Source organism: Vespa velutina, chromosome 13 (genome assembly GCF_912470025.1).
Source record: "Vespa velutina chromosome 13, iVesVel2.1, whole genome shotgun sequence".
NCBI classification, from domain to species: Eukaryota; Metazoa; Arthropoda; class Insecta; order Hymenoptera; family Vespidae; genus Vespa; species Vespa velutina.
The window spans coordinates 1644560-1659559 of NC_062200.1; the positions used below are offsets into that span (position 1 = coordinate 1644560).

Here is a 15000-nt window from a genome sequence, read left to right on the forward strand (position 1 = left end):
ATTGAAATAAAAAAAAGAAGAACCAATGAAACGTTGCATCTCTCTTTTTTTTTTTCTTCTTCTTTACTTCTACTTTACTTTTTTTTCTCTCTTTTTTCTTTTTTTCCTTTATCCCTCTTTTTTTTTTTCACGCAGCCGAAAACACACAATTAAGAAAAACAAATAAAATCGTTTTCTCTCTCTCTCTCTCTCTCTCTCTTTTTTTCTTCCCTTTTTTTTTTTTCTTTTTTTTGTTATAATTTTTTTCTCCTCCCCTCTTTTTTTTTTTATCATCAAACGGACGAAGACGTAGAATTAAGAAGAGAAACCAATAAAATGTTGCATAGTTTTTCTTTTTTTTTTTTCTTTGCTCTTTCCTCTTCTTTCCTCTTTTCTTCCTTTTTATCTTCTCATCCCCCTTTCCACCCCACCACACGCCCACCTTTTTTATTTGTCAGACGGACAAAGGCATAGTCGAGAGAGGAAAAAAATTCGTACTCGTTTTGTTTCATTTTCTTTTCTTTTCTTTTCTTTTCTTTTCTTTTCTTTTATTTATTATTATTTTTTTTTCTTTTTTCCTTTTTACACTTTCGTCAGAACAAACGTGGATATAATTAAGAGAAATGAATTATCATCGTAGTTTAGTTACAATCATTTGATTTCGTCATCGGTCTAATAGAAAAATAATAGAGAAACAATTGATCTATGTAAATATTTTGAAAGTTAATGCGAGATAATGCGATATTGTTCTTTACGTCGGTTTCAGTTCAAAGAATCTCAGCGAATGTCTTCGGGTCATGACCCACGTGCGTAATGATCCAAACGGTATTCTCTATTTCTCTCTCTATCTCTCTCTCTCTCTCTCTCTCTCTCTCTCTCTCTCTCTCTTTCTTTCTCTCTCTTACAATTAGAATGCACAACAGAGAGAAGATTACGACCTCCTTTGAGCAAAGTTCATTTCGTCGGAGGCACCTTAAGAGGAACACAAGGAATCAGATGGAAAGAGGAAGATGGGGAAACGACACACAGCAAATTTCCCAGGATAAACAAAAAAACAAATATCTTTCTTTTTCTTTCTCTCTCTCTATCTCTCTCTCTCTCTTCCTTCCTTCCTTTCTTCCTTCTTTCTTCCTTTCTTTAACCTTTTTTTTCTTCTTTTTTTTCCCCTCTCTTCTTTCCTCTTTTTCTTTCTCTTTTACCTTTCTTCCCTTGCAAACTTCGTTTTGTCCCTTACTAAAAATACGTGTCACGATTCAGAAGCATGGCATTCGGTATGCATGTTGTAAGTAAAAGAATTTCTTTCTCGTGTTAGAAGGACGTTTCCAAGAAGTCTTAGCAATATCTTTGCAAATAGAAACAATCGGCAAGAATAACTCTAACTTCTGGAATACCATTTTTTATTTTTTTTTTTTACTTTCTCCTATCTTTTATTTTTTTTTTTATTATTTATTTATTCATTTATTTTTATTTATTTACTTATTTATTTTGTTGTTGCAATAAGAAACGATTCCTCTAGACTGTTTATTTTTTTAAAAGAAGAGAAAAGAAAACCAAAAAAAAAAAAAAAAAAAAAAAAAGAAAAAAAAGGATCAACTTAAATCTTGAATTCAATTTGTTCATTCAACTGTAATCAATTAATTAAAATTAAGAAAATCAATTATAAGATCGACATTTTATATTCAGAGTTATATTGTATTACAGTCTTTTCAATCGTCCCTCGAAATATCATAGAATTTAAGAAATCTTCGTTTTTGATCATATTTCGAATTTTATTATACAGATTAAATTAAAGCTTTGTCTTTCTTTCTTTATTTTTTTTTTCTTTTTTTTTTTTTTTCTTTTCATTACATTATACCTATCTTTCTAATTTTTTATTTTAAGAAAAGTAACACTTTTGAGAAGAAAAATATCTTCGTTATCTCTTTCGTTCTCACAGGCATTAAAATTTTAGAAGAGCGCGTCTAGCGCGAGATAAGGTGTCTCAGATTCTATTGAACTCTACTTGAAATGGAGTCAAGTAACGTAGAGCGAGGAAGACGAACAAGATAAGAGGACATTATCCATTTAAATGACTTCGTCCGTTCGTCTCGTCTTACGTTTACCTTTGTATATTAAAGACGTAATACTTGTTTATAAAGAAATTAACGTCTATATAATAATTAATTACTTAATACTTGCTTGGATTTCATTTTCTTAAGCATTTAAAATAGAAGAAATATACGATAATTTTCGTAGAAATTATTTTTCATTAAAGAATCATTTGTATGATTTCTCTTTTTCTCTCTCTCTCTCTTTCTTCCTCTTTTTTTTTTTTTTTTTTTTTTTTTTTTTTTTTTTTTTTTTTTTTTTTTTTTTATTACTTTTTCAATTTTTTTTTTTTTCATTCATACATTCACCCGTGCATAAGTTAAATGCTCGTTTGAAATGATCGATAAACGTGTATTAAAAGTTTCAGACAATAAAATTGTTCGATCTAACGTAAGACGATAGATCGAAGTTCAAGTAGGCTGTGTATGTGTGTGTGTGTGTGTGTGTGTGTGTGTGTGTAAAAAAGAAAACATTTTTTTCTCTTTCTCTCTGTCTATCAAAAATTCTCGACGATATCTTTCTTGATAATATCACATTATGATTTATAATTCATACATGATTGAACATTAGAAGTACTTTGTACCGTGGTTAAACGAAGAATAGAAAAAGATGAGAATAAAGAAATCGTCATAAAGGGTGTCGTCCGAAAGGAAGCAACCGGTGTTCCATTCTCGAAAGAACATTAAACCAAAGGAAGCAGATGGTCTTCGTAAAACTCGTAAAGACGAGTGGGAGTCGTCGTAGTAGTTGTTCGTTCGTTTTCTTTGTTCGTTCCAAGACACATTCCATGCATGCAAGGAAGCAGGTAGAACTGAAGGATATTGCAAAAGCTTTTTTCTATAAGAAAAAGAAAGAAAGAAAGAGAGAGAGAGAGAGAGAGAGGGAGAGGTAGGGAGGAAGAGAGTGCACTTTGAGCATACACAAAGATCATACCTTGCTTTTCATTGGCTTCAAAGTGAAAGAGAGATGGAAGGAGAGAAAGAGAGAGAGAGAGAGAGAGAGAGAGAGAGAGAGAGAGAGAGAGAGAGAGAGAGAGAGAGAGAGAAAGGAGGCTGATTTCGAGTAAAGGATCGAAGTTTATGTCCCCTTGGCAGCTGCCTACCGATCGTGATTAAAGAGTGGAGAGAAAAAAAAAAAGAGAGAGAAAAAAAAGGAAGAAAAAAGAAAAGTAAAGGAAGAGGAGGAGGAGGAGGAGGAGGAGGAAGAGAGGAGGTGTATAAGAAATACAAATTTCCACACGAAGAGAAAGTAGGAATGAAATCGAGAAAGTTTATCATAGATATCACGAACCAATTCTCTTCCATCGTTGAGTTTAGATCGGAAAGGTTGAAACTAATCGAGTACTCTTTGGTTGACCTAGATCGTCAATTCTAACACACACACACACACACACACATATACCATCACCATCACCACCATCATCATCACCTTCGAAATCTTGATGCTTATTATATTAGTTTTATATTTCAAGTGGATCCAACAAATTTTTATCTCTTTTTAATCCATTTTCACGCTCGATTTTAATGAAACGTAACAGAAGGAAAGACAGAGAGAGAGAGAGAGAGAGAGAGAGAGAGAGAGAGAGAGAAAGAGAGAGAGAAAGAGAGAAAAAGAGTAAGAGAGAAAGAATTTCTATTCGATACGAATAATTCGACTTTTAACAGGTTCACCTTTTAATTAAATTCTCTCTCTCTCTCTCTCTCTCTCTCTCTCTTTGTTTTTCTTTTCTATTACAAATCCTTTCAGTTCGAAATTGCCTGTTAAACGAAGATATTCCTATTGAATGATATAGATAGTTCATAAATCGAAAGAAAATCAAGATAAAAGAGAGAGAGAGAGAGAGAGAGAGAGAGAGAGAGAGAGAGAGAGAGAGAGAGAGAGAGAGAGAGAGAGAGAGAGAGAGAGAGAGAGAGAGAGAGAGAGAGAGAGAAAGAAATTATGTAGATATCCAATATCAGATTGATGAAAACTAATAAAATATGATTATTTTCGAATATTATTATAAAAATTTTTTACTTAAAATTTTATTGCATGCTTTTTTCTTTAAGATATTCATAATTTTCTTTTTTTTTTCTTTTTTTTTTTTTTTTTTTTTTTTTTTAATACACATAAATTCATACACGTACACGAGTATGAAACAAGTCAGGGAAATTTTTTATTCGTACGATACAATATGTACTTTTATATTTTTATTGTACGAACGCTTAAATCTCCCACCATATATATAGTCATATATATATATATATATATATATATATATATATATATCATATCATACTTTATAAATGATCAATTTTATAAATTCCTTCATTTTTTTTTCTCCCCACTATATTTTTGTTTGTTTTCAACGATACATATGCGATATATTTTATTCTATTAATCGGGTAATAGTAGATTTTCGTTTAGTGGCCGTGGACGTATAAAATTGATTTCGATTAAAAATAAAATGGTACAGATGTAGACAGGTAACTCTAAATAAATCAATGTATTGTAAAATAATAAAATCGGGACTTATATTTTTTTTCTTCTCTTTTTTTTTTTTTTTGTTTTTTTCTTTTTGATAATACCATACGTGTCATCTCTATATGTGTGTATATATGATCTATATTTGATTTATACATTTATCACGAGAGAAATGAAGTCTTCGCTATCTTTCCTTTCGAATTAATGGATATATATATATATATATATATATATATATATATATATATATATATATATATATATTGGAATAATTGTCAGTAACTTTTATAGTACTATTAATAACATGAATTTTAGCTGAGCGTGAAATGGACGAATAATATCGAGAATTTCGGTCACGTACATACGTACCTAACCTTTCTATCGTAAACGTTGAAATGTGAAAATTGAATTTGATTAATCAAAAAAAAAAAAAAAAAAAAAAATAGTACAGACATAGACAAGGAACTCTGAATGAATCAATGAATTATAAAGTGGAAAAATCGAAATCTATAATCCTTTTTCTTTTTTTTCTTTTTTAAATAACAACGAGGAACAAATGGCGTTTGTTTTTCTTCTCTTGTACGTGCATTCATATTTATATTTTTGTCACGAGAGAAAATGAAGTCTACGTGAAATCTTTGTTTCTGAATTAACATATTAATATATATATATAAATATCAAAATAATTGTTAGAAATTATTAATATCATAGCGTGAATAAAAAGCATGAATAATTTCAGTAAGAGTAATATTATTAAATAATATTAAGGATTAATAGAATGAATTTTTACCTGAACGAAATGGTCGAATAATTTCGAGAAGTTTGGTTACGTCCTTTGCATCGTAACGAACGATCTCTGGTACACGTACGTAAGAACCCAAGTAACCGGAAACAACGTGCCTCACGAATTCCGCTTCTCGTTTTACGCGTATTTTCTCATCGTCGTTCCCATCGTTCTCGTCGTCCTCGTCGTCGTCGTCGTCGTCGTTGTTGTCCGACAAAGTCTCCCTTGGTAACGATTTCCGGAATCGGATTACTTTCTGCTCCTGAAACACCATAGATCTTAAAGGATACGAAAAATAAATAGAACAAAGTATGGTACCTTAGGGATTAACTTTTGTTTAAGATTCTAAATTGAAATCTTAATGAAAATCTCGAAATTATGAAGAACGAAGAAATTAGAAAAAATTAAAAGAAAAAAAAAAAAGAAAAGAAAAGAAAAGAAAAAACCAAAGGAAAAGGAAAACGAGACGAGTCTTTGATAAATTCAAGGCCGTATTTAGCGATGCGTGAAACAGGAAAATGCATCTTTTGCGTCGTGAACAATAAAGAATGCTAATCGAACAAAAATTCTTTCTTCTTACATCTTATCTCTTCTCTCTTTCTCTACCTCCCTCCTTCCCCCCCTCTCTCTCTCTCTCTCTCTCTCTCTCTTTCTGTCTCTCTCATTCTATTTTTATTTTTTTTTTATTTTCTGTTTCTTTCATTTTTTATTTATTTATTTATTTTTTCTTTACATTGCACATTTAGCCTTACGTCGCTAATAACTTGCACGCAAGCAAACGATCGATACGACCGAGAACTAAAAAAAAAAATGTTATGTACAACAAATAGAAAGATAAATAAACAAAAAAAGAATAAAAATATAAGAGAAAAAAAAGGACAAAAAAAAACTTTTTCCAAAGAAGAATTATACGTTGATATATTATATATACATAAAATAAAAAAAAAAAGTCTAAAAAAAAAAACCTAATCAATCCTCGCGACAGATGGTCTTAATTAATACGAAATTTTTAAATCAAACTTCAACTTTTTTTTTACTATTACGTTCTCTCTCTCTCTCTCTCTCTCTCTCTCTCTCACTCTTTTTCTCAATTTAATTTAAAAGATAGAAGTAAAGGGAGAAGGTGTAGGAGGGGAAGGGGGATCCGGGGAGGGAAGAAAAAAGGAATTATAAAATTCGATTATATAGTCGCAGCACGCGCAGGTTACAGTTGCTCTCTTAGGCTTTCAACTAAGAATATATATATATATATATATATATATATATATATATATCGTGTTCGTCGAAATGAACGGACCGGATAATTCCTTTCACTTCTCTCATTCAACTCGTTGGAAATAATATTTTACCTTGAATCTAACTAATACGTATAATACATAAATAAACAAACTATATATACATATTAAAAAAAAAAAAAAAAAAAAAAAACAAAAAGAAAATCATATATATATATATATATATATATATATATATATATATATATGTATATAAAAAGTCGCATACGATGACATTTCCATGGAGTCAAACGCGTTAACACGATAAAGATAATAGTCTCTTTTAACTATTATAAAAGTAGGAGGATGGATGGATTTTATTTGAATAATTCGAACTAGTTGATTGCATATAAATTTCCGTATATCTATATACGTACGTGTATATATATATATATATATAAGTTCGTTTGATGACAATAAGAAAAGGACTGAAAGACCTTTACATACTTGCCGTACGAGTTAATTATCAAGAAAATCTAAATCTATAGGTTGGATAATAAGTTTTATGGTTGTTCACGGCCCATCCCACTTAACCTGGCACAACCACCCCCGTCTCAGACCCCTTCCTTCTCCCTCTCCCCCCTCCTCGCCCCTATCGATGGAAATATGTAGGTCGGGAGGCCGATGAAATATTGTTAGGTCATTGAAAAAAGAGAAACAGAGAGATAGAGATAAGGTCGATAATGCACGATCCTCGAGACTAACTTGCCTTGCCTCTTCAAGTACAATATAATATATATATATGTATGTATGCATGTATATATGTATATACGTAAGTATGTGATTTTGCACGTAATGCATTAATCTGCATTTAACTTTGCTGGTATTCATCGTAGTCATCATCTTTCGTTATCGTCGAATCGATACGATCATACAAATGCATCTTGACAACAGTTTCTTCTTCTTATTTTTTTTCTTTGTTTTTTTTTTTTCTTTTTTTCTTTTTCTTTTTTTTTTTTTTTTTTTTTTAGCTAAAAGCATGGGATAAAATTAACGTCGAAGTTATATCTTATTGAAGATACATACAGAAAGGAGGAGAACTTTTAATCGTTAAATATCAGTAATTATTATTGATCATTATAGTTATACATACATACGTACGTACGTACATATGCATTTACGTATGTATATACATGCGTGTAGTATATCGCATAGTTATATATAAACAAAATTGCTCAAGGAATTCCTAAGAATAGGAAAATTATTGTATTTGAAATGATTCATGTCTAAAGTTATCAAATCTTTATTTCTCGTAATATTTATTATATTATTTCGATTATTTCTTTTGAATATTTATAGACAGATAGATAAACAGATAGAAAGATATTAAATTATTTACAAAACGAAACAACAATTATATTCTATTATGTTTTATTATCTTAGATATAAAAACGTATACACGTTGCAAAGAAAAGAAAAAACAAAATATATATATATAATATAGTAATATATGAATTAATAATGAAAATATAATATTAAGATAGAATATAAATTTTTTTATACATATATTGTTATTAATAATATATATATATATATATATATGCGATAGACAATTCGAGCTCGTGAAGGACTCGTAATACATAATTCGAGAAGTCATTTAATCGGTTTCATTGGAAAAGGGAGACTTTCGCGATTGGGAACGAAAATTTGCGTGCCAATGAAAATTGAGTTGTCACATGCGTTAAATATACATGTATTTATCTATATACATATATACATATATATATATATATATCGTGACGGAACGTGATCGTTTGAAACGTTAAAACGACACGTTTTGGTTTTCGATTATCGCCCTCAATGGGATTTATTATATTGCAATATTAAAAGATATATAAATTAATATGTAAAATATGTTATTAAAAGTAAAGCTATTATTATTATTATCATCACGTCATTATCATTATTATCATTATTATTATATATAATGTTTAATGTTTAATGTATAACTTACGTATATACATGCAAGGTCGGATGAAAAAGTTCAAGGAAATAATTTGAAAAATTCGATAGATGCGATATTTAAGTTTCTAGAGACTTCTAGGGACTTCGTAATAAACGATTCCACTAGATTAATCTATTTTCATTCAGTTGCGTCAGTTGTGCTATTTTTATTTGGTCAAGTTCATCGTTGTTTTACAAAAAAAAAAAAAAAAAGGAAAAAAAGAAGAAAGAAAAAAAGAAAGAAAAAAAAAGAGAAACAAAAAAGGAAAGAAGGAAAAACATCATCGGTGATTTTCCGTAATTAATGATTTTAAAGAGATAATTTCGTATCCAACGGTACCAAGGTGAATGCAATAATGCATATTTTATCGAAGGGGGTGTTGCAACATTCGCATGAAAATGTGCGAACGAATTACGTACAAGACAACTTGTCTCGCAGCTGTTACATCATTATAATATCAAGATCATGCATGGGCGTTATTCCATTCCTTCAAGGAGATTTTTTTTTTTATTCCTTAGAAACTTTTACTTCCTGTAAATGAAAAGAAAAAAAATTTTTCTGAATTATTCGAAGAGAAAGAAAAAAAAAAAAAAAGAGAAAAAGAAAAAGGAAAAGAAAAACAGAGAAAAGAAAAGAGAATTGAGATTTTACTCTTTTTAAATCTCTCTTTTTTCTTGTTTTTTTTTTTTTTTTTTTTTTTTTTTTTTTTTTTCTTTTTTTGTTTTCTTCTTTCGTTAAAGACTGATCAAAGAATTTAAAAGAGACTTTATTTTTGTACGTTACTAGATTGAAATAACGCTCTCGTATCTCTTATAACGCAATAGTATTTAAAAACACGTTTGCGAGAATTGCAAACGTTACTCTTATAACACGGTTTTCATATAACACGACTTAATAAACTTGAACGCAATCCTCGTATATAGTATAATTACGTTTAACGCAATTTCGACAAAAACATGGCAACGAAATGGACCATTTTGTTAGAGGAGAATTATTCCAATGTATCTCATTCGCGACTGATAAATAAACATATAGAACATTTTTTGTTTTATTATTATTTCGAGTCACCGCTAAAGGAAGAAGAGAATGAAAGGAACAAAAAAAAAAAAAAAAAGAAAGAAAGAGAAAAAAAATTATGAAAAAAAAAAAAAAAAAGATTCGCCAATCATCGATTAATATCATCAGAATGGAATATTTACTTCGAATAATTATTGAATTATATCAATAAAATATTATATTTGTTAAACAAAGTCCCTGAACTTTTTATATCAGATTTTTTATTTATATGCATACACGATGACCACGAGTATTATTATTATTATTATTATTATTATTATTATTATTATTATTATCGCATTTTCATTTATCACGATAGTATCGATAAAAGATGTAACGAAAATAACTCTGACGCGTACAAAAACAAAAAAGAAAAGGAAAAAAAAAAAAAAAGAAGAAAAGAAAAAAGAAGAAAGAAATAGAAAAAGAAACATAAAAAAACAAACAGATATACACGCTGGCTTATCTCAAAGTCACGATACGTTATATTAGAGACGAATTAAAAGGTAGCACATAATCGAGTTGTTTTGTTTTTTCTTTCATTCTTTTTTCCTTTTTTCTTTTTTCTTTTTTTCTTCTTTTTTCTTTCCTTTTTTTCTTCTTTTTTTTACGAGGCCGCTTATTATCCTACACGGTGCGAAAATAAAGTGCATATATACGTTTTTGTTTTTTCTTCTTTTCTCACGACTTTAATGGGTATCGCTGAAGGAAATTATTGTAAAAAGAGAAAAGAAAAAGAAAGAAGGAAAGAAAGAAAGAAAGAAGGAAAGAAGGAAAGATGGAAGAAGAGAAAAAGAAACAGAAGTTAGAAAGGAAAGAAAAAGTGGTGGAAAATAACACGGAGGTCTTTTTTCTTCATTCGTCTTATCGTGTAAAACAAACGAGTACGTTCTATTTTTTTTTCCCCATGGCCGAAGTCGTAGGAGTGTGAATCTTTTAGTCTTTATCGGGCGACCTTGAAGTATCGTCTAAACGACAGACAGAGAGAGAGAGAGAGAGAGAGAGAGAGAGAGAGAGACCCTTTTGAAACGTTCTTATATCAATTAATTAATTAATTGATTAATAAGCACGTATCCATTCGAAGAAATGAATAAATAATATCGAGTATAATATTAACGATAAAATAAATATAAAATAATGGATAATAATAAAAATATTCGGTCGTCGAAACTACGATCAATTTAAAATAAAAAGGATTTTAGTCTTCAGGTGTGCTACGAGCTTTTCTCTCGTAGTCGAGTCGAGCAATCGATATATCGATAAGCTACGTATATACATAGATAGATATATATATATATATATATGCATATATATATATGTATATATATATTTACACGTTCACATATATACATAGACGTGTTCTTTCACCGCGACTGACGTGGCCACAAGTTTTTCCATGCGTCACGAGGCTCGCAACTCGATCTATCTCCGTCCTATCTCTTCGTTCACCTATCTATATATCTATATATCTATACACTTGTATATATATATTATTTATATATATATATATATATACATATATATGTATATATATATATATGTTATGCATAAATGTGGGAATATGTAGGTATATGTATGTATGTGTATGGATATATTTGAGAGAGAGAGAGAGAGAGAGAGAGAGAGAGAGAGAGAGAGAGAGAGATGATAATAAATGCCTTTGGAAAAACATGTTTTTCCGTTCTACCGGAAAAATCGTAAAAATCTAAGGACAACGAACAATATGTATATATGTATATATATATATATATACATATGTGTGCGTTTGTGTGTGTATGGTGGACTTTAAAAAGAAAGGAAAGAAAAAAATGAAGGAAAAAAGAAAAAAAAAAAGAAGAAAACAAAAAAAAAATGACGGAAAAAAGAAAAAACGGAAGCCTTCGTCGTCGTCATCGTCGTCGTCGTCGTCGTTGCTGCGCTTCGCTTCGTTGACTTGTGTTCCTTCTCAAAAGCGCGATATTATCGCGCCGTTTAATCGAATTTATCCATTTCAAAGAATTCCAATGTCGTCGGACGATTTATATTATTGCGATTCGTTCCTATTTATTCGATTATCACACGATTATATGCGAAAAATAAATGTATGAATAAACAAATGAAAGAGATAAAAATAAATAATACGGGAATTTTCGGCTCGACGCGCTCGATCACGAGAGATATTATATCTCTACGATATAAAATGACAAGTTGACGCGTTTTATATACAGGATATAAAATATTCTTGACATTTTTTTTTTCCTTTTCTCTCTTTTTTTTTTTTCTTTTTTTTTTCTTTTTTTTTTTCTTTTTTTTCTCCTTTTATTTATTTTATTTCATTAAATCCTATAACTTTTTAGACGCGACGTGAAATTTGTCAATCATAATTTGATAAATTTTTTACTGCGTAAAAAAAAAAAAGAAAAAAAAAAGAAAAAAAAAAGAAAAAAGGGAAAAGAAAAAAAAAACTGAGCTCAAAATTCGAAATCGAATAACTTTCTGCGTATAGAGGAAAAATTTTTCAAATTTTTTGCTATACGTAAAAAAAAGCCACGCACAAGTTGGAAATTCGAAATCGAACAACTTTCTAGATCGATGAAAAATTTCTAATATTTCGATGACGCATTTACAAAAGAAAAAAGAGAGAAAAAAAAAAGAGAGAGAAAAAAAGGAAGGTTAAGAATTGGAAATCACTGACAACTTTCTAGATCGGGGAAAAAATTGTTGAGATTTTTACTAGATATGAAGGAAATTAGTACATAAATACTAATATATATATATATATATATATATGAAGTAAGCTTTCACACATACATAATAATTAATAATAATTTTCCAATGTACGATCAAAACTATAAAAATATAATAACACGACAATAATATATGCATTAAGTAGATCATAACGTGTTTGAAATTTTTTTTACACCATTATTTGTTTTTACCAAATTACCATAATTTCTGAAATATATTCGGACTTTGTAATAGAAAATACAAAATGATATATTTGCATTTATCGGATTTATATTTATTTATTTATTTATTTATTTATTTATTTATTTATTTATTTATTATTATTATTATTATTATTTCTTTTTTTTTTTTTTTCTTTTTATAACGGATCGATCTAACAAGTACGTTGAAATTTTTTTTAGACCATTCTCTTAAAAATATTCACACGCAGGATACACACACGCACACACACATACACACAATATATATTTTTAAATGATAATGTCCATTAGAATCTTTGTTCTATTTATATCGCTTACATTGGTCTCTCTCGAACGTAAGGTGACTCACAATAAGAATCAAGAGAGCGGTGTCTTTTGTTGCCTTTCAATGAAGATATTATATCCTTTTACTTCTTGGATTACATCGTTTTCACGTTTCTGGATGTAAGAGATAACATTACAAGAGAGAAAGAGAGGGAGTCACAGTGAGAGAGAGAGAGAGAGAGAGAGAGAGAGAGAGAGAGAGAGAAAGAGAGGAAAAGAAAAGGAAACAAAAAAGTCAGGGGAGTCCTGCCCCCTTGCCCTTCTAACCTCATCATAATATGCAAAATAAGAAAAAAAGATAAGGAAAAAAAAAGGAACGTGCGGACGAACGCCATTAACTATGTAAGTTATAACAATAACAAAAGTCGTTTCAACGAAAACTCCTCTCTAAACCCTAAGCCAGATTCGTTGCTGCACTTTAACCTGACCTTCCATTCTCCCTTCAACCCTTTCTCTCATCCCTCCCCCTGCTCCACCCACTCAGACTTACTTTACCATACTGTTATTACTCCCATTCTTGAATATACTTACTCGATAAAAGGAAAATTATTCGACCATCAAAACAATATCCCTAGGATTAAACTATCCTCCCCTTTCTCCCTCCCTCCCTCCCTTCCTTCCTTCCTTCCTTCCTTCCTTCCTCCCTCTACTCTACTCTTTCTCGTCTTAAAGTTTCATCCTCGAATAGAATTTTCTTATATTTTAATATTAGCTTACGAATATGAAGATATAAATAATTTAATATTTTTATTCTTTATTATACGAATAAATATATCTTTTATTTTGTATTAATTAATAATAACAAAAATTAACTGATATATATTTATATATTAAATTTGTAATCGTTGAAAATTTAAGGCCGTTCTCTTGATTTTCTTTCAAACATGTCATTTATAATATTTAATAAGATTCTAAATTCTATTTTAAAATGGATTTAGAATATAAAAGTTGAAAGTTTAAGGTCATGTCTTATTTTATTTCGAATGTTATATTTACGTATAACATTTGAAATGACTTTGTCAATAAGATTCGTGTTTATTGGATATTATAGAAAATATTAGAATTTCTATTAATGGTATTCAATGTACAAAGAGAGAATTTTATTGGGTTAAGGGAGGCTGAACGATGGTCAAAGAAAATTAAAAAAAAAAAAAAAAAAAAAAAAAGAAATATCATTCGTAAACGTTGTTATAAATATTATTAATGACTTGAATTGAATTAGTGGTAATCGCGAAAATTGTGAATTTCTTCGAATGAACGTTTTTCTTTTTTCTTTTTTTTTTTTTTTCTTTCTTTTTTCCTTTTTTCATTTTATTTCAAAATCGTATATACACACGCGCATCTGGCGTGTATGTACATAGGGTATCTATGTACTCTTACCGCAAATCGATTATACAGCTTTTGTTATTTCGCGGAGCGATGATTCAAAGTTTCTTACAACGGAACGAGGGAAACTATTACTACTACTACTACTATTATTACTACTACTATTACTACTACTACTACTACGTGGGCAAAACATACTAGTAGTAGCTTTGCATTGTCCGTATCGCGGAGTCACGAAAGCACGCTAGCGGAAAGAGAACGATCGGATTAAATTTTTTATTCGTCACGAAGCGCAACTTCTTCAAACAATATCCAACGAACGATCTACGTTCAACTATTTTCTTTTTTTTTTTTTTTTTTTTTTTTTTTTTTTTTCATACGATAGGACTGCTCCGATTATATATATATATATATATATATATATATATATATATATATATGTACATTTTTATGTTATATACCGATCTCAATTTTTCCTACGAACAATTTACTTAAATTAAAATGACAGCGTATTTATAGCCTAGTCCCGTTTTTTTTTCTTCTTTTTTTTTTTTTTTTTTTTTTTTTTACGTCGATCGATATCGTTGTTGTTTTCGTATCACGGATGAAAAGTGAACGAAAAAATTGTAAGAGAGGGTATAAAGAAAATTTTTTTTCTACCGTTCGATAAAAGAAAAATATCATTTATTCGCAATGACTCGATTACGGATATCTTTGGTATTTTGTGTATTGGAACATGAAAATAGAGTTGGAACGATATACGTTCCAATAGCATATATTTAATTCCGATAATTTGAACGTAATAATTGATCCGTAAGAAAAAAACAAAAAAAA

General features: G+C 29.4%; 1 protein-coding gene across 2 annotated transcripts in view; it reads right to left on the minus strand.

Moving 5' to 3' along the window:
- Positions 1-15000, minus strand: part of LOC124953711 (inositol-pentakisphosphate 2-kinase) — a 46064-nt gene that overhangs the window by 13860 nt on the left and 17204 nt on the right. For both annotated transcript variants that reach the window (XM_047505516.1, XM_047505517.1), the window contains one exon: positions 5321-5576. In XM_047505516.1, the coding sequence (XP_047361472.1) occupies positions 5321-5576 (256 nt within the window). The remainder of the gene's footprint in view (positions 1-5320; positions 5577-15000) is intronic.